The 25607-nt window shown below is 59.4% G+C and overlaps 1 protein-coding gene across 5 annotated transcripts in view; it reads right to left on the bottom strand.

Moving 5' to 3' along the window:
• The window catches only part of ARHGEF10L (Rho guanine nucleotide exchange factor 10 like), a 112279-nt gene that overhangs the window by 42085 nt on the left and 44587 nt on the right, over positions 1-25607 (bottom strand). For 3 of the 5 annotated variants that reach the window (XM_039229045.1, XM_039229046.1, XM_039229049.1), the window contains 12 exons: positions 25445-25522; positions 24317-24496; positions 23162-23278; positions 22658-22750; positions 21927-22100; positions 17368-17513; positions 15771-15785; positions 15347-15528; positions 12107-12222; positions 11419-11546; positions 9956-10056; positions 2344-2465 (listed from right to left, as the gene is read on the bottom strand). In XM_039229045.1, the coding sequence (XP_039084976.1) occupies positions 2344-2465; positions 9956-10056; positions 11419-11546; positions 12107-12222; positions 15347-15528; positions 15771-15785; positions 17368-17513; positions 21927-22100; positions 22658-22750; positions 23162-23278; positions 24317-24496; positions 25445-25522 (1452 nt within the window). The remainder of the gene's footprint in view (positions 1-2343; positions 2466-9955; positions 10057-11418; positions 11547-12106; positions 12223-15346; positions 15529-15770; positions 15786-17367; positions 17514-21926; positions 22101-22657; positions 22751-23161; positions 23279-24316; positions 24497-25444; positions 25523-25607) is intronic. The other 2 variants (XM_039229047.1, XM_039229050.1) reach the window with 1 other exon arrangement.

The following is a 25607-nucleotide window of genomic DNA, read 5'->3' as shown; positions in this document are numbered from 1 at the left end:
GCCCAGAGTTAACCCTGGAGAAGTGCCTAGAACAGAGCCTGGCACAGAGGCCTCGAGAACCCACCTGCCACCATATTGTTGCTGCTATTGCCCTGCCCACTACCCGCCTAGCAGTGCCAGGAGCCTCAACCTCTCACCGCGCCCCTTGATCAGGCTGTGGCACGGGGAACGGGCCAGCACCTCCTGACACCACTTCCGGGCATGCCCCTTCTGCCCCCTCAGCCCCCCTCTAAACCCTCATCAAATCAGCCAGCCCGACGCCGACGCGCTCCCCGAATGCGTGTCCCATGTCCCCTGCCCACTGCCTCCTCTAGGACCCGGATGGGAGGGAGGGCAGTGAGGCCGAAGCACTCCCGCATCGAAGGGATATCATAGCACAGTTTTTGGCAATAAAAATCAAGGTCAAAAAATCCACGGTGAACAATCAGTGAGGTTTAAACAAAGGCAGAGACGGACGCTGTGCTTGCGTGACTGGGCCTCACCCTAGTCCCGATAAAAGCAGCCAAGCCAAGGTCACGATCTGCTGCTTTGACTTCTTTGGTATTACCTTGATGATCAGGACCAGGCGAGTGCCTCGCTCCCCTCGCCCTCGTCCGGCCCCGCCTCCACCTGCGCACCATGTCCTGGCCCTGCCTGGCGGGACCCCCCCGGACACCCTCCTCCACCCCGCCCAGGTCTGTGTCGGCCTCTCAGTCTCTTGCTCCCTTCAGGGACCACAGTTGACTCTCTCCCACAATAGCCCAAGGAACCCGACTCTCTTCTCAAAATGTCCATCAACCCGTGCCGCTCCCCTGCGTGGAGCCCTCCTGGGGTTTCCCTGCCCTTAAGAATGAAACCCAAACCGCACCAGCCTGGGAAGCTGGCTGGCCTGGCACCCACATCAGACCTTGTTGCCGGCTTCATTACCCGGCTCCCCGAGCTGCCACTGCCCAGACTATTCCTCTGGACTGCTCTGTCTGTCTGGAATACTCTTCCACTGGGCCCTCAGGGGACTGCTGATGAGTTGCCGTGCAGGCCTCAGTTTAAATGCCACCTCCTCCAAGAGACCCTCCTGCCCCCTCATCGCGTGGCCCCACCTCCGTATCCATCACAGCTGACTTATTTTCTCTGTAACACACAGCATTCTTCTGCGTGTCCCTGTGTTCGCCAGGGTACCGCTGCCTCGCTCCAGGCTAAAAGCTACAGGGGGTGGGGACTTTGTACGTTTTGGTCACCACCATATATATACCCAGTGTCCAGCACGGGGCCTGGCACATGGTAGGTGCTCAAAAATTATATGCAGAACAGACAGGAGAATGAACAAGTGAATGAATGAATAAACTAGTGTATGAATGGACATCTCAAGGGTGTATACTTGCAGCTGTTTAGTGCCCCGGTCTACACCCCAATCAGCTTGTCTCTTGGGGCTTATGTCTCTGGACCTGCTCCCCTGCCCCAAAGCTCACATGACCTCCTCACCCAGGGAGGAGGCTGGGCAGGGATCGCTCCAGAGGGAGGGGCCAGGACATTGGGGACGGGCAACAGCAGAGCGAGTGTCCTCATGGTTAAGAACTCGGGAGCTGCTGGGGCGCCTGGGGAGGCTCAGGTTAAGTGTCTGACTTCAGCTCAGGTCATGATCTCACGGTTCGTGGATTCGAGCCCCGCGTCGGGCTCTGTGCTGACAGCTCAGAGCCTGGAGCCTGCTTCAGATTCTGTGTCTCCTTCTCTCTCTGACCCTCTCCTGCTCACGCAGTCTCTCTCTCTCTCTCAGAAATAAATAAAAAACATTTTAAAAAATTAAAGAAAAAAAAAGAACTCGGGAGCTGCAATCAGGCGAAGCGAGGTTCCAATTCCTGGACCCATCCCTACAGGCCATGTCACCTATCCGTGCCTTAGTTTCCTAAGCCGTAAAACCAATCTAGAAACATCTACGCATGAGGCTCTTATAAATATTAAAACAAGAGAGTGGTGGCAAAGCACGGAGCGGGGGTACAGTAGGTACCTGACAAACGGGGGCATGATGGCTCCTGGCTGGCAGCCTCAGAGAGGGTCCCACCCACGGTCTGGCAGAGTCACTCGGGCATATTCCGGCCTATCTTCTCAGCTGGAGTCAAGCCACCAGCTGATGAGATCATTGCTATTTGTTAGCTCCAAACCAGGGAATTTTCCATTCACTCGACCCACAAAAGGCATCTGTCCCCCCGGTTTGGGTGGGAACGCGGGCTCCTAAAGCTGCAGAAGGTCTCGACCGACTGCATCGGTAAGAGGCGGGGAAGCCGGGCCTGCGGCCGGGCCCTCTCACGCGGCGGGCACACCCCGGAAACCCAGCTTCGGGGAGGGCTCGGCATGACCCATTCCACTCACCTGCAGGCTGAGGCCCCGGGAGGAGAAGGCGGGGACGCAGCAGGCCAGGATGGGGCACCAGAACGGGGCTCGGCTCTTCCTGTCCTCGTCCGGACACAGCCAGCCTGGCTGGTTCTCCTCCCCTGCGGCAAGAGCACGGAGGCGGGTCAAGGCGGTCCGAGCCCCGCGAGCCCAGGGGGCCGGCCCCGCGCCCGCCCAGCCAAGGTGAAAGGTGCCCTCGCTCCATGGTCGCAGCCTGGCTCCCAAGCAGCGAGTCGGGGAAGCTAAGGCTCGGGTCCCGGCTGGCCCGCCCTGTCGCTGAGCAGCCTTGTCCAACTTCCCCCGACTCTTAAGCCTCAGTTTCTTCACCTAAAAACGCCTTGGTGCTGAGGTTGCTGTGAGGAGCTGGTGAAATAGGAGGTGAGAAAGGGTTTCAAGAAGCGCTGTGATGCTGCGCACAGTCCAGGCCCCGCTGCCTTGACTGAGACTTCTAGAGGCTTCCAGACGTGCTTCTAGAGGTAGGAGGCGGCCCCCCAAACAAGCTGAAAGACAAGCTGATGCAGCCATGCCGCTCTCCACCCACGGTTATGAGGATGACGGTCACAAGGATAACTCTCTCCTGCTTCCTTCTAGACCCACCCTGAGTCCGGGGTGGTCACATCTGCCTCCAAGTCCCCAGTCCAGCTGGACAGAGGCCCCGACCCTGGACTCGCATCTGGACAGCCCCGCGCTCACATCTGCCAAACTACACTCTGCAACGTCTCCTTCACGTGGGTCAGGGCTCACTCACATGCCACCCCCTCCAAGAAGTCCTCCCTGACCACCCTGGCTACAGCGGCCCCCCTGTCTCAGAAAGCAGTCTAAGAGACCACATCTTATTTCTGGCACAGCCTCACCTCAATCTAAGATCGTTTTGTCTGTTTCCTGGTTTGGGGTCTGTCTCCTTAGGTCTCCGCAATGTCACCTCGAAGTACATGGTCTCCCTGCACGTGGGAAGTGCCCTCCAAGCACGGCTGGTGGGGTGCAGGAAGGGGCGGGCCGTGAGCGAGCGGGTGGACTTCTCCCTGCTCGGGAGCCCATCCTTGCTTGTGGCCCACACGGGGACAGTAGGGGCAGGGGACAGTGGAGACGCCTACTGTGTGTCCACATGCGGGCACGCGCCGGGCGCTCCAGACATGTTCCCACACAATCAGAATCACAATGTTCACTTTAAGGGCAATGAGACCGACCCTCGGGGTATTAGGTAACTGACTAGGTCACGCACATGGCTCGGTGGCAGAGTCCAGATGGGGACCTAGGTCTGCCCGACTAAAACGCCATCTCCCAGCAACCAGCCCCCCCCACTGAGGCCTGTGGGCATCACTGATCCTGGACAACCAGGAGGTGGCTCCGCCCCTGAAAAGGGAGAGCCAGGGGCACAGGAGAGGGGGCCCAGGTGAGAGGGGCCACTTCCTGCAGTGCCATCAGGCTGAGGGGCACCTAGGGCTTGGGGCCTGGGAGCAGAGGTCCTTCCACAGAAGGGCGTGACATCAGCCGTCCCCACCCCCGAGTCCACTCAGTGGCGAGGAGGAAGCCGGGACCCGGGTCCACCCCGGCCCTGCTCAGCGAGCGTCAGCTCAGCCCAAGAGGGCCCACCAGCCACACCAGCCAGACGGGTGTCCCGTGCTAACTACTGTCCCCTACAGTCGTTGCCCCCACGACAGGCAGAGCCATCCCGCTGAACTTCCACTGGGCCTCGCCATTCCTGCATCCGTTTGAGTCCCATCCACTTGGAATAAAGAATAAAACCCAGCTCTTCCAGAACTGTGAGGACGTTCCTGCCCTCCCCTCCCTCCCAGCCCCCTCCCTCCCTCACTGCCTCCACTGCCCTAGGCTTTTCCTCAGCAACTTGAACAGGCCCAGGGTGTTCCCTCCACCTGGAAAGTGCTCCTCCGCCCTCCTGGGCTGGCTCCCCTGCTCCCCAAGGTCGCCTGTCACCTTCTGGGAGTGGCCGTAAGTGACCACCACCCTCCCCTGCCCCTGTATCACTTTCCCTCTCAGCCCCTGCTCTGTCATGGCCCTTAACACAGTTTCTGGCTCTTTTACTGGCTTGCCTCTTTGTTCCTGTGTGTGTGGGCGCATGAGTGTGTGAGTGTGTGCCTGCATAAGAGTGGGTGCGGGTGTGCGTGCGTATGTGCATGCACGTGTACCTGCATGAGTGAGTGTGGGCGTGTGTGTATGTGTGCGTGCGTGTGTAGGCATGTGTGTGCATGTGTGCCCACACAAGTGAAGACGTGTGCATGGGTGTGTGTGCGTGCACATGTACCTGCATGAGTGTGTGTGGGCATGTGCGCATGCGTGTGTAAGCGTGTGTGTGCATGTGTGCCCACACAAGTGAAGACGCGTGCATGGGTGTGTGTGCGTGCACGTGTACCTGCATGAGTGTGTGAGTGTGGGCGTGTATGTGCGCATGCGTAAGTGTGTGTGTGTGCATGTGTGCCCACACAAGTGAATATGTGTACGTGGGTGTGTGTGCATGCATGTGCACCTGCATGAGCGTGTGTGCACATGGATGTTCATGAATGTACACATTTGTGTGCTTGCATACATGTGTGTGCATGTGTACACGTGTGAGTATGCATGTGTGTACCTGCATAAGTGTGTGCATGAGTGTGTGTGCATTAATGTGTGTCACACACGTGTACCTTCATAAGTGTGTTTGCATGAGTGTGTGCCTGCATAAATGTGTGTGCACATGTGTGTGCATACATGTATTGCACGAGTGTGTTTACCTGCGTAGGAGTATGCATGAGTATGTGCATGGGTGTGTGTGCATACGGGTGTGCCTGCATGAGTGTGCGCATGTGTACATGAGTGTGTGTGCGTGCATGTGCACAGAAGTGTGCATGTGCGTGCCTGCATAGGTGTGTGCGTGCATAAGCAAGTGTGTGCATGCATGTGTGTGTGCGTGAGTGTGTGTTGTGGGGGGGTGCACGTGTTTGTGTGTATGTGTGCCCACAGGCTCCCCAACTCCGCCTGTGTTCTGTATGAGGTATGTCAGTCATAGCTCAATAAAGTGGCTTTTAAAAATGCCACCGCCACCAGAGAAAGGTGATGTGTCAGTGTCGGTCACAGCGAGGGGAGCTGGGATGAGGTGGCAAGTGAGGATGCTCCTCGAGAAGTAAATGACATTGGTAAATGTCAGGCGTTACCACGGGTATGAGCTGCCTCAACAGAGTCAGCCCCCGCACCACTGGGTCCCAGAGGCAAAGTCACATGAAAGCTGGCTCCTGTCACCGAGAAGGGAGCCCGCCGCGGAAAGGCCAGCTAGAACCGGGACAGGCACCATCACAGAAGAGTGCCTATGTGCACGCACATCACGGTTTACGAAGCCCCACGTGAGGCTTCCTCCCATCCTGGGGGCCGCCAGGAGCGGTCAGTGAGCACGTCCCCTCCTAGCCGGGGAACGGAGGCTGGCAGACCACCACTGGGCCCAGGAGGCAGGGGACTGACCACGGGGGGCACCCTGCCGGGCCCGCGGCCCGGGGCGACAGTCCCTCGGCGGGGCCGTCCCCACACTGCGTCCTGGACAAGCCCCTGGGCGGCAGCACATAAAGGTGGACGGGACCGAGTCAGCGCTGCTCTCAGGGAGCTTCCGAAGGCGCTCACCCCGGCCCGGGGCCCCCGAGAGCCCCACAGGCCGCTGGATCCGCCCGCCCCCGGAGCTCCAGCTCCTTCCAGCGCTCAGCCTGCGAACACAACCCTGCCCCCACACCCCAGCCCATCGAGTGCTGGCAATTTAATATTATATAGTTTTTAATGATCTGACCTTCTCCTTCCAGATGGTGCCTCCCCTGCCTGCGATCGGGAAGGCTAGAAGAAAATCGAGTTGTTGCTCCCCATCTGCCACTGCCATTGTTCCTGTCACAAAACCAGAGTGGCTGAGACCAAATTAGAAGGCTGCTGCAGTCGAAAATTGAGAGCCCGCTTGGGATAAGTGACATTAAGAACTGGCACCGTCGGCAAAGCCGTGATTTCCAATCGACGTTAAGTGGGGGCTTATTTAGCGCCCAGCTCTGTTTGTCGGCTCCCACCGAAGCCAAGAGCACCCCGTGGCGGAGCGGGGGCAGCTCCAGGGCCGGAGGCCGCGACCCCTTCGGCTCCCCCCGCCTCAGAACCCCACCCGCCGCAGGAGGCGGGCTCTGCCAGAAAGCCCCTGGCTTGTCCCAAAGCAGCCTCCAGCTCACTGTGTGACACAGAGCCAGGTACTTAACCTCTCTGAGTCTGCTGCCTCATCTGGAGAATGGGGGAAATTGTTCCAACCACTCACTGTCACTGTGAGCACTGGAAAGAAACGACTTAATGCCTGGCCCATGCCAGGCCCTCGGGAAGCGGTACCCACCGAGACCACCGTCCCCAGGTGAGGAGTCTGCTTGGGGACGGCCACCCCGCCTCGGCCCTGCTAAGCCCTCGGCCCCGCCCTGCTTCTCTCCCCGGACCTGCCCCGGAGTCGTCCTGTGCTCATGCCCAGCCCCCTGCCTTTCCTGCCACCGCTGGGACACGCCAGAGGGTTCGCGGAGAGGAGAGTTCAGCACGCACCTGGGCCACGTTCAGGATCCTTCGCTGGATCGCTGTCAGGTGGATGCAGGGGCCACCGTGAGGAGGAGGGTTGGAAAACTAACCAAGTCGGAGGCAGCGAGGAGTGGGGGCCCAGGCCACACCTTCGAGGGTGTGTCCCTGTGAACCTGGGAGCAGCCTGCAGCCTGCCCAGCCCAGGTCCTCTGGGAAGGGGACACTGAAAGTCCCCAACCATGCCTCTTCCTCCTCGGGAGGAAAGGTTCTATCTGCAGCCCTTTTCTGGAGCCTTTATGAATAGGAGACTAACTGGCAGAGGGTGGGAAGGTGTCCTGTCCCTGCTCTGCACTGAATCGTATGAGACCTCAGGCCAGTCACTTCCCCATCTATGCGACGCGGGCATCCCTGTCCATGTGCCGGGCGCTGGCTGTCCCAGGCGCCTTCCACACACCACCGTCCCAAATAGACACAAGAGCCCCATTAAGGCACTGGCGCTATCCCCACTTTCTGGCGGAGAGAGGCATCTGAAGGCTCCATCATTTGCCCAGGATCACAGAGCCGGTAAAGGGACGGAACCGGGAACCAATGTTGGGCAGCCCGGATCCACTTCACGAGGCCCTGAGATCCCAAAATGTAAGAGGAGAAAGGACCACGGGAGCTGTAATCCAAGTTACAGGAGGGAGCCTGCCTCTCCCCGGCCCGCATGGCACCGTGGGGGCCACGCTGGGACGTGAAGCGGGTCCCCAGGGTCCCCAGCGCACCCTGCTCTTCCCTCCCAGGGGGCAGAACGGACCCCCCCCCACCCCCAGCCACGCTGGACCCCAGGCACCACCATTCCAGTCCCCTCCTTTCTCAATGTGCAGTGGATTGTGATCTCCGTACATGGTAGTCAGGAAGAGAGGAATACAGAAAAAAAAATTAAAGGAATCACATCCTTTGTGAATAAACGTTTTTAACATATTCTATTACTAACAGGCTCATGTTATGCCCCACCCCACCCAACCAGGCGCTGCAGATAAAAAAAAAAAAAAAATTTTTTTTTAAACTGGCAAAATAAAAGAACAAATTATTCAAGCCCCAGGGGAACCCAGGCATTCAAATAAGATTTCGAATGACTCTCCTTCCATTAAAACTTTTGCTGCAGTGAAACCGCGTGGAGATAAAGCACATGAGCGTCACAGGCAGCCGAGAAACGAGAGGCTCACGCCATTCAGTTCCCCGCCCTCCAAGGCCAAGCTCAAGCCCCACTCAGCCAAGCAGCCGGACGCTGGCCTGCCTTCAGAGCAGGCGTGTGATCGGCCCAGGCGTGCCCATGACCAGAGCACCCCGCAGGCCTGCAGGGGAGTCACGGCAGCCGTCCTGGGGCTCGCATTCCCGCAGCTGGGCAGCCTCTGCTTAGAATCTTCTCTCCTCCCCCTGCAGCCCTTCTGGTCACCCAGACACACCCAGAGGAGGCCTCTGCCACATCCACACCAGATCCAAGAAGGGACTGGCCTCGAAAAGCCTCTGACCCTGGCTCCCCCAGAGCCACGATCTCCTCCCCATTCCCTCGCGCCTCTGCAGGCCCTCTTGGCCCGGCCGGCAGAGTGATCCACTCAAGAAGAAACCCAGGCCAGGACGCAGCCCAGCTCTCACTGCTATGAGAAGCAGGTGCCCATCATGCCCAGAATAAGTTCCACGCACCACGCCCTGCTGTTCTGGAAATGCTGCCCATACTTCCACCTGCCTGCTTCTCTCCCTATCATTCCTCAGCTCTGGTCACCACAGGACCTTTGCACTTGCTCTTCTGAAGCCTAGACTGCTTCAGCTTCAGATGTTACCTGCTCAAAGGCCCTCCCCGACAGCAGCCCTGGCCCCCAGGTTCGGTGACTGTCACACCACCCAGCTGTGTCCCGTAAACAGCACCACCTCCCGTGTTGACTTGCTCCTCTTGTAACATCTGTCCGCTCCTCACAAATTACAGGTTCCTTGACAGCAGAGGGCTTTCAGGTTTCGTTACTGCTCTTCTCCCCCATGCCTAAAATCATAGCACAGACTCACTCGATATTTTTTCATTGATGAAAGCCTGTGACAAAGGTCCTAACCTCTTTCCAGAAATGTTTCAAAGCCTACAAAAAGATCACACTAGAAACAACAATGAAAAGCAAACAAACAAACAAAAAGTCCATCTAGTCCTTCACAGAAAATAGTAGCGCCGATTGGCAAGGACCTGGGCCTTTCGTCAATTCAAAAAAAGTACAAGGAAAGTAATTACAGCCTGACAGATGTGTTTCGCAGACAGAAATGCTCCAACATGAGAAGGCAGAGAGAGGATGATCTAGATGGGGCTCTGGGGGCCGACTGCCCCGGGTCTGAACACCGGCCCTGCCCCTTCCTGCTGTGTGAAATCTGCCAAGTCACTGCCCCTCTCTGGGCCTCAGATCTCTCTCCTGTAAAGGGTGGATCACAACAGACCTACCTCTTGGGGTTATCGTCAGTGTGAAATGAAAGAGACGTGTGTAAAATGCTCAGAAAAACATCCACCCCAGAGGAAACACTGTCAGCACGTGTCCGATATTTATCTACGTGATCATCACAGGGCGCTTAGGAGAAAGGGGTCACAAAGACGTCCTGCTGGGGAATCAGCTTAATCTAACCTGCACTGTGTTGTTTTTCCTTGAGTAGTGGCTTTACGGAGACAGAATTTGGTTACCAGGAAACCGCCCTTTCCGAGTGCTGACGTCACTGGTTTCTAGTACATGCAGGATCGAGCGACCATCACCACTACCTACTTTTAGAACGTTTCCGTCACCCGCCACCAAAAGAAGCCCCCTCAGCCGCCACGCTCCAGCCACCCTCCTCCAGTGCCGTCCCTTGATAGATGGGGAAACTGAGGCTCAGAGAGGAGCAGTGGTTTGTCCAGGGTTACAAGCAAAGCCTCAGCTCCAGTATTTCTCCACGGCACCACCTCCCTCCAGCTTGGAAGCCCTCTGCCCCCACGTACCCACACACCGCCCCACCCCCCCACACACACACCCCAAGCCTCCCGGCTCCACATCCCAGTCCCCTGAGGTGAGAGGCTCTCCCGGGCTTTACTCACGGAGTCCGATCTTGGCCAGGTGCAACCTGTTGACCCAGGAGATCTTGCTCAGGGGGTTGGGGGTGATGAAGACCACCATGAAGCTGATGGGGCGGCCAGACCTGCAGCAAGAGGGTGACGGGCGTCAGTGCCCAGGGCAAGCATTTCCCTCCACCACACACACTCACGGTAGTGCTAACTCTGCTCAGAGCACTGAAGCGTGGCCAGAAAGTTCTGGCAAAGCTGAGCTCTTCTGGGGGAAGAGCCCCTCTGCCCACTGTGGCCCCGGAATGGAGGTCCCTCCCCAAAGTGATCAGGCCACTCTCCGGTGGCCCAGCCCCCAGCACCTGGGCTCAGGTGCCCGGTGACGCCAGAGGCCCTTCCTGGGCTCCCCGGTCAGCTCTCCGTGGGCCCAGCAGCCCCATGAGCAGGTCCGACTGGGAGCCTCTGCAGCAGGAAAGGGCCCCGTCGGGCTCCCAGCCCCTGGCCCAGTGTCGGTGCTCAGCAGACATTTGCGGGATGGATGTGGGAGTGAATGCAGCCCTGAATGAAGGAGGTGGTACACAGCTTGGGCACTAGGGGTTGCTGTTGTCACCCCTCAGAGTCTGGGGCAGGCTCTCCACCAGGAGGAGGGCAAGGCTGGTGTCACTAACTCTCCCAGGGAGAAAGGGGTGGGGGTGGGGGGCTAGAGAGGGGTTGCGTGAGGCTACTCAGCAGGGGCGTGGCAGACTGGGATTACAGGGCAGAGCCCTGCCTCTCTGCTTCGGGACCCGAGCCTGGAGCCTGGGTCCTGCCTCCAACAACAGTGCTCGACCTCCAAGCAGCCAGTGTGCTTGTAACACTCTGTCCCCCACGGTCCCTGCATCCTCGAGGTCAAACCCAGGCCGTAAGCCCCTCCTCGCACCAGCCCAGGCTTCAGAGTCAGACCCTGTCGGAGCCCAGCTCGCCCTCCCACTCTGGGGCTGCGGGGAGGATCTGACAACTCTTCGGGCCTCACCACCCTCATCTGCAAAATGGGGCTCCGACAAGATACCTTTCCTCCCCTCTGCTAAATCTGTCACCAATCCCACAAACATCAGTGGAGGGTCTGTGGAGCACAAGCGCCCGTGTGGGCACCTGGGGTGGGAGGGTGGGGGGCTGGAGACCCAGCCTCAGTCCACGGGGAGTCCTGGGGCCCGGTCCCAGGGCTCTGCACAGTCTGAAGTGAGTGGGTGACAAGGTCACAGCACAAACGGAACCAAACAACAGCAGAGTGTCTGAGTCCCGAGTCTCCTAACAGAGGATGGGCCCAGGTATGAATCTGTCATTCATTCATTCATTCATTCCACAATGAGCACCCACTCCACACCCAAAGCTGTGCCAGGCAGGGCCCGCAGGGTGTACGCACCCACTCCCGCCACCACCCTGAGGAGCAGATCAGCTCAGCTCCAGGTGCCCCCTCTCTGGACCACCCCCCTTCCAGCCACATCGGCTCCCCATCTCACTTGTCGGGTTTCCCCGGAAGCAGGAGCCTGAGGCGGCATTTATTGGCCGAGTGGATCTCCTCCTCCTTCACCCGCATGAGCCTCTGCAGGGCCAGGCACCAGTCTTGAGCCACGGTCATGTTCAGATTCTAGGGTTGAGGCGGCCACTGAGATCACCACACAGCCTGCTCGCTCCCCAAAAGCCACACAGGACCCTAGAGCATTCAGGGTGCCCAGAGGGACAGGAGCTGGGAGGTCCTAGAGCCCGACAAGGGCCACCAGATGGGCCATAGTGGATGACGGGCTCCCCGCTGCGGACCCAGAGCAGGCTTTCCCAGCCCTGGGTTCAGACCCCACCTGGCACCCCCTCCTGCGAGAGGACCACAGGCTCCCAGCCGGCTTCTCTCCAGCCTGGGGTGAGGTCCAGGAAGCGGCCGCAAGAGGGACCGACCGGTCATTGCGCAGAGAGGGAAAAAATCACCATGGAGCCAGACGCCACTTAACCCGAATCAGAGCCTCCACCCAAACCAGAGGCCGCACACCAGACCTCCAGGCAGCAATGGGGGCTTTAGCCTCTCCTGCTGCCTGGGGGGATTCAGAAGGCAGGAGCGTGCCTGGGGCCTGGGCGAAGACGGGAGCCCCTGCCCGCTTTGCCCGCTGAGTCTGGGCACTGCCCAGAGCCCAGCAAAGGCAGGCCGGTGCTGTGTACCTGGTAGGTGCCGTGCAGCGTGCTGATGAGGAAGGTTATCTGCTCTACCACAGCTAGGTCCTTCTGCAGATCCTGTAGCTCCTGGAAGAGGCGTGGGGGGCCGAAATACACCTTATCTGCACGGAGAAGAGACCCAGCTCAACTTCAGCGGGGGAGAGGGTGCTAACAAGGACCCAAGCACCCACTCACTGCACAGGAGACCTGCTGCCCTGGGATATGGCGCTAGAGACACAAAAGGAACCATTACCAGGCTCTTGCCCCGGTAGGAGTTCCCAGTCTACTGAGGGTTGGGGGGACGGATCTAATCACAGGTACTTTAGCACCTGGAGTCCAGGCTACACTCAAAGGGTCATAGGAGGCCAGAAGATTAAGAACCAACCACGCCTGCAAGAGGGGAGGGACCTTCACAGGGCCGGGAACGTGGTGGGCACTGCCAGAAAGGAGAACAGCATGTGCAAAGGCACTGTGGCTTAAGGAAACCCGCAAAGGGCAAGTTGGTCAAAGATGTACTGGGGACCTACTGTGTGCCAGGTTCTATTCTGGGTGTTGGAGAGATAGCTGCAAACAAGACAGACAGGATCCCTGCTCTTACAGAGCTTATGAACTAAGTGACAGGGGACAGAGGCAGAAGTCAGCTCACGACGATTAATAACGATGATGGAAGGTGCCTGGGAAGAAGATATCAGGGCAATGGGAGAGTGAGGGTGCCCAGACCTCCAGTGATCACAGACATGTGATATTGGGGGCACGGGAGATGGGCAGCTAGACACAGAGCAGGAAGGAGCAGCAAGCCAGATGGGGAAGCCCTTGAATGCCAAGCTAGGGAATTTGGGCTGTATTCTCTAGGCCACTGTTTCCCAAGCTGAGGTCTTAACAGAATCCCAGGGGAGGGCCTATTTGGGGGTTTAGATGACTATCTAGAAAACAGATGCACATCCATGGGGCACCTGGGTGGCCCAGTCAGTTAAGCGTCCGATTCTTGCTTTCGGCTCAGCTCATGATCTCACAGTTCGTGGGTTCAAGCCCCATGTCAGGCTCTGCGCTGACAGCAGGGAGTCTGCTCGCTCACTCTCTCTCAAAATAAATACATAAGCACGTCTAAAAAAAAAAATGCAAAAAAGAAAACCACGCATGCCTGAGTCACCTGGGCAGTGACTTCCAGGCCCCGAGCTGCTGTGCGGGGACAGGGCTCCATGGACTCTGGTACTGAGTCAGCAGGTACAGAGCCAGAGCAAGGTGTGCACAGGAGACGGGCAACGCGCTCACGCCCAAAGAAAGGCAAAAACAGACTCAGCAGCGAGCCAGATGGGCGAGTATTAAGGTGCCCTATGGACAAACTCAAAACAACCTGCCCCAGAAGAGGGCCACGTCCACAGCGCGAGCAATTCAGTTCCAGCAAAACAACATCATCCATCACGTTAAGTGAATGCCGTTGATTTGAATTTTATTGTTTTGAGGCTTCATTTTTATTCCATTTGTGATTCTGTGTTGGTTTTACGGCTGTTCAAGGGATATGCAAGCATAAGGAGCTTATTATCACTAGCCTTATATTTGCACCTATTTGAATAACAACAATAAAAAAAAATCAGTCCCGGCCAATGAGGGTCCAACAAGAATTCTGTGCAGACCCCCTTTAAGCGGGTCTGGTCATGGATTATTCCAATTTGAGACACGGGGCCATGGACAAAACAGTTCTTGAAGGATGGGCCCCAGAGCGGAGGGGTAAGTTGGGGTCAAGCTGGGGCAAAAGGTACCTCAGGGGCAGACAAATGGGGCGGCTGAGCCCCTGGCCGGGGACCTCTGCAGCAGCCCTTCCTGCTCACAGACCCAGGGGAAGAGGCACAGATCCCGGAGCTGTGCAGCCCAGCCCTCCAAGTTTCCAGAATTGCTGGCCGCCCGGCAAGGCCACCTCTGGGCTCAGGCACGGGGCAGAGCTGGACACCCTCCTGCCTGTGGAAGGTACCTTGGGCACAGCTCCTCTCTGCCGCCCCTGCAGCGTGGCCACCTTCCCTCATTGGACAAACATTCACTTACCCCCAGGTAATTGCCCACCAGGCTCCGGGGTGAGGGCGGTGGCAGAACCATCACCAGTGAAGGTGACCATAAAAGCAGGCCCTGAGAGGGGCGCCCGGGGACCTCAGTCCATTCAGCGTCCGACTTTGGCTCAGATCACGATCTCGTGGTCTGTGGGTTCGAGCCCCATGTCGGGCTCTGTGCTGACAGCTCGGAGCCTGGAGCCTGCTTTGGATTCTGTGTCTCCCTCTCTCTCTGCCCCTCCCCCACTCGCACTCTATTTCTCTGTCTCTTTCAAAAATAAATATTTACCAAAAAATACAACAACAGACCCTGAGAGCACAGGACAGGGGCGCCTGCCCTGTCTGAGAGAACCAGAAGACTTCTCTCTAGAGGTATCATCTGAGCTAAGATGAGGAAGGACAAACGGTGGAGCCTGGGAGAAGGCCCTGGGGCGGGAGGGGTCCGCCCCTCAGGAACTGAGAGGCCGGTGTGGCCGGCCCAGGGAGGGCGGGGCGGGCAGGTGCCCACGGGAGGGATGCGTGGGCCCCGGGAGGACCTGGGACTTTACCCTGAGAGCAGTGACAAGCCATGGGAGGGTCCGGGGCAGAGGGGGATGCACACAGGTCTGATCTGCATTAGAAGGCTGGCTCCGGGGGCAGGGGTGGGGGTGGGGGTGGACGGGGAGGACGCAGAGGTGCAGGGAGGGACGGCCGCAGCACTGGGTGTGACAGCGGCAGCCACCAGGGAGACGGCCGGGGCTGCGGGTCTGAGACGCTGCCGGGCACCGCTCTGCGTTCTCCATCTCCTCGGGACCAAATAGTGGGAGCCAGGCAGCCGGAGCCTGGTCCCTGAGGATGTAGGGGCCCTGGTGAGCGTCACCTGGGCCCTTCCCTGCACGGAGGGGCAAACTGAGGCACGGAGAGGAGGGGCACCCGCCGAGGTGCCATAGGAGGCAGGCAGTGTGGCCAGGTAGCGGTGGGGGGGCCGCCTCCTGACTTCAAGGGATGGTGCGTGCTCGTCTGGGCACATGCGTGCAGGAGGGTGCAGGGGTGGGGCGGGCAGGGGCCAGGGTGCAGGAGGGGCGTGTGACCGCGGGATGTGCAGGCGCAGACAGCCTTGTGGGTGTGCATCTGTGGGCAGCGTCGGGCTGCAAACTGGCAAGGGCCTCTCGGCCAAGTTCCCAGACAGGGCCCACAGCCGGGCGGCGGGTGGCCGGGTACTCACTCTGGGCCTGGCCCGCGGCAGAGGCCTTCTTGGCGCCCGCGTGCTGGATGAGCACATTGTCCTTGTCGTAGGAGCCGCCGTCCTGGCCCACCTCCACCACCTGCACCTGGGGCAGCGCTGTGTTCCACTTGACCACGTACTTGGGCCCCAGGGGCACCAGGCTGCTGATCTCCAGCTGGCCCCTGCCGGGACGGAGAAGAGGGAGCCTGCAGCGCCCGCAGCCCCCCTGGCCCAGGGCCAGCCCAGAGCACGCTCCACGGCACACCAGCTCAGCCAGGCACCTCGCGACAAGCACAAGACCTCAGGCCAGAACCAAGCGAGGCAGAGCAGGGGACCACCGACGAGGCGGAGCCCCGGGGCGCCCAGGCCCCAGCCCAGATCCAGGGTCACATGCCCCAAGGCCCCGAGCCCCCAAGCCCCCTACCTGTGGTTGGCGGGCCTGAGGAAAAAGACAAGACAGAAGGGAAGGTCATTACTGTCATTGAGTGACTTCTAGGGGGCGGAGACAGCTGGGCCAGGGGTGGGCATCGGGGACCCCAGGGGGGTCTTCTCCCCTAGCTGGGCGCCAGCCTCGAATCACCCGCGATTCCCAGCGGCCCTGCGAGGAGCTTGTATGATTCCAGACAAGGACACTGACGCTCCGATAGGTCCTGTGACTCTCGCCAACTCTCCCAAGCTGATCCCTGCCCCCCCCAAAGCGGGCCACTAGCATCCCCATCACATATCCTACCAGGCTAGTCCCTGAGCCACAGGAGGGGGGAGCAGGTGTTCATCAGATATGGTGCCTTAAAAACCACAGGGCTTGAATAAGTGAGGGAGGGAGGGAGGGAAGGAGGGGAGGAATGAGACGGCGTAAGCACCCCCACACTGATCCAGAACAGAAGCTTCTGTCCCCGAGTCCCCTAGCGGCATGAGTTCTCCCCCGACCTGCGAACTGGCATAAAGCAAGGACCGAGTATCTGATGGGTTAACAGATGGATGGACAGTGGATGGGGGGTGGGAGTCCCCGGACAGCGCCACTTGCTTCGTCCCGGGGTGCGTGAGTCCCAAGCATGGGGACCATCCCCAAATCCACTCCACGGCCGTGCCTGCACCAGCCGACCCCGAGTACAGAGCCTACATGAGTCCCCTCAGGTGCCTCCCCCCACCACCGCCCGACGTGTGCTCCAGCCGAGGATTAACACTGGAGCACAGGCGACTTCCTTTGGACCTCAGCTGCGGCGCTGGTGTTTCCCTGATGTTGTTTAAAGCGCTGTTAACACACCGAGAGCAGAGAGCCTCCTCCACTGGCGTGGGTAAGTCACAGCTGGACAGTCACAACCCCTGCCGTGTACAGGGCCAAGTAGGGGGCACAGGTGAGTCAAGTGGACCAGGTGGGGACTCCCCCCCCCCCCGTAAGGAGGAGGCCACGTGACCCAGCTCCATGTGAGGCCCCGGGCACTGTGAGCCCAGAATGTTGGATCTCCGAATTTTCCAGAGAAGTCAAAGGTCTCGAGCTCTGCGTGAACTCCCCGCATGAACCAAATAAAAGATTTCTGGAGGCCTAATGCAAACCACGGGGTGCAACCGCCCTCACCCTGTGCAGAGGCTCTGGTACTTTCTGGCACAGACTGGGAAGCCCGGCTCTGGGCATTTCCAGCATGTCCGACTCAGAACCAGGAGGCCAGGCTCTGGAGGGAAGGCAGTGCCCTGGGCAGTGGGGGGGAATCTCGAACCACAGAGTGGCTGGGACTCAGGAAGCTGTTCCATTACCAACAGCAGAGTTCCAGAACAGACCACTCGGTACGATGGACAGCTGTCGGCCCAAGGCCAGGGGCTGGCCCAGACGACCTCTCCGGATGACACCCTCCAGCTGTGGGGACCAGGGACAGGCAGGCCAAAAGGGATGGGAGAGGAAGCCAGAATGTCTGAGACCTAAACCAAGCCCACAGGGGACCGACCCCATCACAGAGAGGCCGGTGCAGGAACTGGGGTGCAGCAGGTGGGGTTCCTAGAGGGGGGCTCTGGCCCGGCCCACTCACTTGAAGTTGATGTTGGCGCAGACCAGCATGTCGTTCAGCAGGAAGACCCTGCGCTCCTTGGACTTGATCAGCTGCCCGCGGTCACCATACACAGTCTCGGTCAGGGTCTCACAGAGGAGCAGCTGCCGCTGGCCCGAGGTCAGAAGCTGTGGGAGGGGACAGAGCACAGTCAGTGCCAGCCACGCACACAGGCTGCCACACGGACATCGTTGTGCCAAAGGGGACCAGGGCCAGGAGCAGCGGCGGAGGAGGCAGGGCTGCACCCTCCGTCCCCGGCGTGACCCACATGCTGGGTTCTCTGCCCCCCCTGACCGCAGCCAGCACCCCTTCTCAGGGGTAACCGGTGCTGGCAGCCTCTCCCCGCAGCCAGAGTCGCAGAGTCTCAGGCTCGTGGTCCCTGCCCACCAGCTCCCTAACCCTCTGGCAGGTCGCTTCCCCTCCCCGCGACCCGGCTTCCCTAGCTGTCAGGTGGAGCGGTAGTCCACCGCTCAGATCTCCAAGGTGATGCGTGACCAGGCCTGGCTACATAAATGTGTGGGGCCCAGGGCCACATGGCCACACAGTCCTCATTCAGTGCTAAGTGAGAAGGTAGTAACAGCACGAGCAGAACTTTGAGCCGAGCATGGGGCCCTCCTGAGCGCGGGCTGTGCCACCGGTCACACGCACAGGAAGCTGGCCTTCCACGCAGACACTCCTCAGGCTGGGGCACTGCCATCCTCATGGCCGTGCTGCGTGACAGTCTTCCCTGTGAGGAGGTGTGGCCTCACTCAGGGAGACTCCCGGCCCAGAAGCGGTCCCAGCCCTGCAGCCTGAACCCAACAGCCTCGGGCAGCCCTGCCTCACGAGGGGTTGGCACCGATCTGCTGTTCAGCGAGGCGACCGTCTGGGGAGGCTGGAGGCCTTCGAGCTGCCAGCACCTGCGGCCTTTGCCAATCTGGGGCTGGACACGGAGAAGCCCCTGCTGGCCCCAGGGCCCCCGTCCCTCCCAGGGACACACCGGGAAAACATCTTTTTACTGACAGGGATTTTTTTTTCCCCAGAGGGAAGGAGAGTATTCAGCAAAATTCGTTCCCAAAACCCCGTGACTCCAATAACCAGAGTCATCCTCCCTTCCCTCCTCACCCCTGCTGGGAAAGGGCAGGTCACCCAAAGCCTCCCCCTTCCTCCAAGAGAATTCCCCGTCATTCTCCATAGAACCACATCTTCCGGATCAACGCAAAAGCCTGACTGGCACCAATGCCCTTGGCGTGCTGGGCACCACACTTGGTAATAAGCATCCCACTTCCCGTTTACCCAGCTCTGCGGCCCCTGATGCCACCCCTCTCCCCGGAGGAGGTAAAGCGGTTTGCCAAGGGGCAGCGTGGGACACAACCAGGCCACAGGCACCGTCCCCAGCCCTGAGTGTGACCGTGGAGAGGCCCCACCGCTCCTAACACAAGGGACGCGGGGTCCCTCAGTGGCCCCCCACGTGACTGCTGGGCTCCCGCATGCCTCTGCTGCCACCAACCAGCTGCCGCCAGCTCACGGACACAGGCCCCGAGGACAGCAGGCCCCGCAGCAGATGGCCAAGTGTGCCGTGACCCAAAACCCAGAAGGAAAGTCCCCTGGGGTTTTGGCAGCCATGCCCCTGCCCCTGAGGCAGATCAAAAGACACAAAGAAAACCGGATATTGCACAAACCCGCCTCTGGAGGGTCCTGAGCAGGGACATTTTGAAATAGCCGGCAGGTTCCGTTTGGGGCGCGCCCAGTTTCAATTCCGCCTTCTCCCCGGGTGACGGGCGGCAAGAGGAAAGTCACTGGACTGGTCTCAGAAATGGCTGAGACCGCCGAAGGCGGGGGCGGGGGGTGCTAACATCCCACAGGCCTCAAAAATGCCCCCACTTGACAGGTGGAGAAACTGAGGCTCAGAGCCTTCCACTCCTTTCCAAAACCAAACAGGTCTTCCCGACCTCTAGCCAGTGACCCCGGCTCCTTACTGCCCAGGGCCCCTGGGGGACAGAGCCGAGGAGAAGAGTGGTGCTGCAGCGAGGGATTTCCTCCCACCTGGTCAGCTCCTCCCCCGACAGGTGTACGGCTTGCGGGCAAGAGAGGGTGTGTAACCCCCTTGGTTACAGAGAAGGGGGCTAAAGGAGGGGACAGGAGAAGACACTCCCCAAGTGTAGAGGCCCTTAGATCCCAATCAGGTACAAGGCCTGAAGCCTGTTTTTCAAGAGAGATGTCCGGAAATAGAAAGCTGGTGTGAGGCAGGTTAGGGGGGCTGCCTGGAGGCGGGGACAGACCTGGGACTGCAGAGGTGCAGGCAGCCACTACTCAGGTGACCTTCCCAGGGGGAAGGCAGGTTATGTGCCAGTTCTTCCAACCCTTCAAGAAAACCTGCAAGTCTGGATTTTGGGGCGCCTGGGTGGCTCAGTTGGTTAAGCATCTGACTTTGGCTCAGGTCATGATCTCACGGTTCGTGGGTTTGAGCCCCGCATCGGGCTCTGTGCTGACAGCTCAGAGCCTGGAGCCTGTTTCGGATTCTGTGTCTCCCTCTCTCTCTGCCCCTGTTCTGCTCATACTCTCTCAGAAATAAATAAAACATTTAAAAAAATTTTTAAAAGGTCTGGATTTTATGGGATATCTTTCAAGTTTTGAAAGATAGCAACTGATTCCACCTTCTTGAAAATACTACGCGGGCCTAAAAGCATGTGTATGGCCTGAATTCACCCTAAGGAGGGAAAGTCTTAAGACGCAGGATCCTTGAAGCTTAGAACTGCAAGGGACCCCGCAGGCTACCTCGTCCAGGCTTCCCAGGCTCATGGTGAAGATTCAAGATGACAGTGTCAAGTTAGTATTTTGTTGTTGAAAAATTTTTTAATGTTTTATTTATTCTTGAGACAGAGATAGAACATGAGCAGGGGAGGGGCAGAGAGAGAGGGAGACACAGAATCTGAAGCAGGCCTCAGGCTCTGAGCTGTCAGCACAGAGCCCGGCTCGGAGCTCAAACCCACAAACTGTGAGATCATGAGCTGAGCTGAAGTCAGGCACTTAACCAACTGAGCCACCCAGGTGCCCCAAGTTAGTATCATACACCATAAAGTGCAGTCCACCTGGAAAGGGCTATTGGCCACCTGGCAATACTTCCTGTGCTCTCAGAAAGTTCTACCCCATGGGGCCAAAATCTCACTAGCCTTAGTCACTAGCCTCACTTCCTCTTTCAGGGCCCACGGAGCCAGGAGGCTCCCAGTTCTTCCCCAAAATATCTGAACAGCTCCAGTGAGGACGTCATACAATGTCTCTGCCCCAAAGAACAGCCACTGTCCTTGCCTATGTCCCCTGAGACGAGGCCACCCCACTCTGAGCCATCCCCACCATCCTGTGCCCTCGGAGGGGAGAAAGAAGGTGGGGCCCAGGATGCAGGGCCTCCCAGATTTAGGTGCATCTTTGAGCCGCTCATGTTACGTGCACCAACAGGTGACTCTAGGGGACTCCGGATTTTTGTGCCAGCATTATGTGTTGAAAACAAGGTTCTCTACAGACTCATTTGAAAGTTTTCCAAGGTTTTTTTTTTTTTTACTAGAATGTTCCTGAGTTACAGTCCTAACACATGACCTGAATTTCTCGTCTTTCTTCTTTAAAAATAACACTAAGGGCAGGGCACCTGGGTGTCTCAGTCGGTTGAGCATCTGACTTCAGCTCAGGTCATGATCCCTCGATTCGTGAGTTCAAGCCCTGCGTCAGACTCTGTGCTGACAGCTCAGAGCCTGGAGCCTGCTTCGGATTCCATGTCTGCCCCTCCCCTGCTCACACTCTGCCTCTCTCTCTCTCTCTCAAAAGTAAATAAACATTAAAAAAATTTTTTTTCAAATAATAACACGAGGGGCGCCTGGGTGGCTCAGTCGGTTAAGCGTCCGACTCTTGATTTCCGCTCAGATCAGTCTCCCAGGGCTGTAGGATCAAGCCCAACATCCCTGCTTGGGATTCTTTCTCTCTCTCTCTCTCTCTCTCTCTCTCTGCCCCTCCTTACCCTCTCTCACATTAAAGAAATAAATGTTTAAATAAATAAATAAACATAACACTAATAGTGACAACAGCCACCTTATATTAAGAACTCTGGGTCTGCTGTTTTGCCAACTCCTCCATTTGCCTCACACCAGCCCTGGGGTCAGTCTCCTCATTTCAGAGGGAGCAAGTGAGGTTCAGAAAGGCTGAGTGATTCCCCTGAGGGCACACAGTGAGCACCACTGGCAAAGTCTGGATTTAAACCCAGACCCTTGACTTCAGAGCCTCCTTGTTTTAAGCAAGAAGCTAGACTATCATTTCTGGTGTCTTTCCTGGCGATTACACTGATGGTCAGGATCCGCTTTTACCCTAAAAGAACGTGAATCATACCGAATGGGGAGGATGCAGTCAAGACTAATCCTGCCAGTAAGGTCTTCGGGGCTTGGAGGTGAGCCAGGAATCCCTCCCTCGGAGAACACTGCCACCTAGTGGGAGGCCGAGGGGAGGAGGCGGAGGGCCAGGTGATACAGGCTGTGGGGCAGGTAAAGGCAGGCAGGTGGGGGGGCCCTGGCGCTCACCTTGTTGAGGCTGCTGCGGTCGCTGACGCTCTTGGTCAGCTGCTGGATCTCGGCCACCTGGTCGGCCAGCCGCTTCTGCTCGTTGAGCTTCTCGGCCAGCGTCTCCAGCTCCGTGAGGGCCAGCTGTAGGGACAGCCTGTCCGGGTGGCCCCTGGGGGTGTTCTTCAGCATGTCCTGCCAGGACCGCTAGAGAGCCGGGGCTGAGAAGCCCACCCTGGCAGACCCTCCCCCAGCCCGCGGTCAAGGCCCCACCCTCCCACCGCCTGCGAGGCCCGGTCTGAAGGTGCCCAGCTTTCGGCCAGGACAGATGGTACAGGACATGGAGCAGGGCCTCCATAAATAGCTAATGAATGGAAATACAAAATAAGCCTAATTCACTGGCCGGCAGTTTGCTGGGAGCCCCGTTCCCGTGGCTGGCAGCTCTGAAGACAGAGAGGAAAGTGCTGGGTGGGGAGCCCTTGGCCCGCAGCCCCCACGCCAAGCCAGGCGGTGACGCTTCACCCCGACTGAGGGCCCTGGGCGATCGGGGGAGGGGCCCTGCGTGGGGCCCAGCGCTCCCTCTGCAAGCCCAAAGCGGCCGCAGCCAGCTGAGTGAGCGTCTCCCCCACGCACACCCCGCCCCGCCAGGCCCCCGCAGGCCCCCAGGAGGCCACGCGCCCTCGCTGCCTCCCCATCCCCTGGGCTCCTGCCCCCACACGCTGCAGCTCCGCGGCCGGAGCCCCGCGGGATACCTGAAGTAGGAGGATGAACTGCGGGAACCTCTGGATGGGTTTCACCATCAGCCCGTAGAGCGTGACGCGGTCGGGGCTGCACACCTGCCGCCGCTGTTGGAGAAGAAGGGGACGCATCGGCTGACCTCCCGCGGCGGGGGCGCCCAGCCATAACCTGAAGACCCACCCGAGCCAAGCCTGACAGCAGCACAGCCCTGGCACTGCTGGGTCCCCCCCGCCCACACACAGACCCACCCGGGGCCTCACCCACCCGAGAGAGGTCCCTGGTCTCCTCTCACCCGACAAAGCGCCAGGTTCCGGGGCTGCTTACAGGTACTCTAACTCGTTATCACCCTCCTCTTGTGGGGCAAGAGGGGCCACCTGTCTTCCCCTGGAACAGGGGGTGCTCCAAAGGAAAGGGGGGTGGTATCCAGGCCAAAGCGATGGTGCGACACCCCGAGCTGGGCCACAGCACCCCCTCCCTCCTGAGAAACCCGCGGAGAGGGGCCCCGAACCCTGGCCCACCTTGAGGAACTCAAGGAAGGCGGGCTTGGTGAGACAGGCCTTCTTAATGATGGACATGGCGTTGGTGAAGTTGTTCACGTAGTCGCTGTACACGTCTAGCACCATGGACTTGGAGAACTAGAACGGACACAGGTGCGGGGAGGGAGGGTCACTGCGATGTGAGGGGAAGGGTGGCCAGCAACCCCGCCCTCGGCACCAGGTACCCGGAGGCAGCCCCGAGGCTGTCACCCCACTGAGGGAGGAAACCAGGCTCTGAGGGGTGGAGAGATGCCCACGGCACCAGGGAGGAAGGGGCGGTGCCAAGGAAAGGCCCGGACCCTCCTCCTGTCCCAGCAGGGAGGCCCTGGAAGGGGGAGGTGGGGACAGCCATGAGGCCCCTTCGTGCACTTCTTCCTCACCCCCAGGAAATAAAGTGCCCTGGGCCTCCAGCCCCAAGGACAGCACTCCTGACCCCAGGCCCTTGTCCACACTGACCAGGGCATCAGATTTATTGAATGTCGGGGTTTTCAAATATATATATTTTTTTCCTTTTAGCAAAACCCAATGACCTAGAACAGATCCACTGACTTGACCCCCCACACCCCACGAATCTCTTTGGGGTTCACAGACTTCAGTTTGAAAAACCAAGAGTCCCCCTCAGATGGGGACCTGAGCCCCGAGAAAGCCCTGGGGTGGCCCACCTGGGCCTGGGACCCAGCCAGGCCTCCTGGAGTGCAAGCCAGTGCACCCATCCCATGCCCTGGGGCACAGCGTCCTCCAGGGACCAAGGCCATGGGCTGCACAAGCATCTCCTGTGCTGAGCACCCTACGGGTACTCAGAGCAGCCAGGCGAGCACCCTGCGGGTACTCAGAGCAGCCGGGCGAGCACCCTGCGGGTACTCAGACTGCTCACAGCACCTGGCCTCCTGGAGGGCTGCCACCCAGGCGGGGCCAGAACAGCAGGCTGGCTTCCCCAGCTCCCCTCCCACAGGCAACTCCAAGGACCTACTAGAAGCTGTCGTGCCCACCCCGCAGCTTGGGCCAGGCAGGCTCAGGCCCTGCTTCCCACTGACCCTGCTGGCTTGGACAGGTGACCAGGTGGAGGCAGGAGGCTGGCCCAGGGCTGCAGTTTTCACCTTGGTGGGGGCCAGGGAAGGAGACTCTGGGCATACCTACCGAAGCCACAAAGAGGTCCCCAATCTTCTCGGTGGAGTCCCACTCGGCCACCCGGGAGGACAGGGCTATCTGGAACATGGAGTGACAGTGCAGGATCTCCTTGACGCGGAAGAAGACCACCTGGCACTTGCGAGCGCTCAGCACCTTGGGCTCCATCTCCATCAGGGGATTGCGGTAATCCTGCGGGGGGGCGGGGGGGGCAGGGGGGAGATGAGCGCCCCAGCATCAGGCCACAGCCCCTCCCACACACCTGCCCCGCCATTCAGAACTCAGCAGGCCCTTCCTGTGGGAGGAGGGGCCCTCATCCCTCACTGGGCTCCTGTCCTTCCTCTCCCTGAATGTAACACTCCTGGCCCCTCTTTACCCACCCACAACCCACCCCCATGACTCAGGTGTTAAGCTGGGTTGGGAGGAAGATGCCTGCCTGCAAGGCCCTGAGGCCCAGGCGGGCCCCTTGCCGCTCCGCCTATGACCCAGCCAGTGTGTCGAACAGAGTGGTGGCAACGATGCCCCCCGCAAGCTCCCCTGGCCCCCAGACCTAGAGCCACACCCCCACCAGCCACCAGGAACACAGTGATACTGTCATCTCTCCCTGCCTGCCACCTGGGCCAGCTCCCCATGTGTGGATCCGAACTCAGGAGGGGAAGAGGAGGGGGTCATTGACACCCCATGACCCCCAACAACTCCCTTCCCCCAGAGGATTCACCCCTTCAGGAATGCAGGTGACAGACCAGAGCGGCACAGCCAGTCAAGTCACACAAGCACTGATGTAGTAAGAGAGGGTGGTACTTTCCTGCCTCGGTGGGGGGGCGGGGGCGGGGCGGATGGTCCAGGATGATGGGAGGAGCACCCCGGGGCCCAGGGCTCCGGGACTGGTGAGGAAAGCACCATCCCCTCCAGGCACAGAAGGGCCCACATGCCCTTCACTCTACAGGGCACGCCTCGCTTCACAGACCCCCAACTCTGCTTCAGAAACGCAGCCTTCCCGTGAACGCTGGGGCATCCCCATCAGCGCGCTGGCCTGTGGCCCCTTCCCTTTAAAACGGCCCACAATCTCCAAACCCTCCTTACAGAGGGTCCCTCTGGGGTCCTCGCTGCCGTCCTCCACAGCCCCCCGGAGTCGTATACCTGGAGTACGCGCTTCAAAGACTCCACGTAGCTGCCTTCACTCTGCACGATGGAGCCCAGGATGTGCCTCCGGACCACCTGCCCGGGAAAGCCCCAGAAAGCACGGTCAGCAGCCGCACCTGCCACAGCACAGAGTGAGTGCCTGATGTGTGCAGAGGCCCCG

This window comes from Hyaena hyaena, unplaced genomic scaffold (genome assembly GCF_003009895.1).
Source record: "Hyaena hyaena isolate Hyena2069 unplaced genomic scaffold, ASM300989v1 scaffold_35, whole genome shotgun sequence".
In the NCBI taxonomy this organism is placed as follows: domain Eukaryota; kingdom Metazoa; phylum Chordata; class Mammalia; order Carnivora; family Hyaenidae; genus Hyaena; species Hyaena hyaena.
Note: the sequence above shows the minus strand (reverse complement) of the source record. Positions and strands in the feature narration are given on the sequence as shown.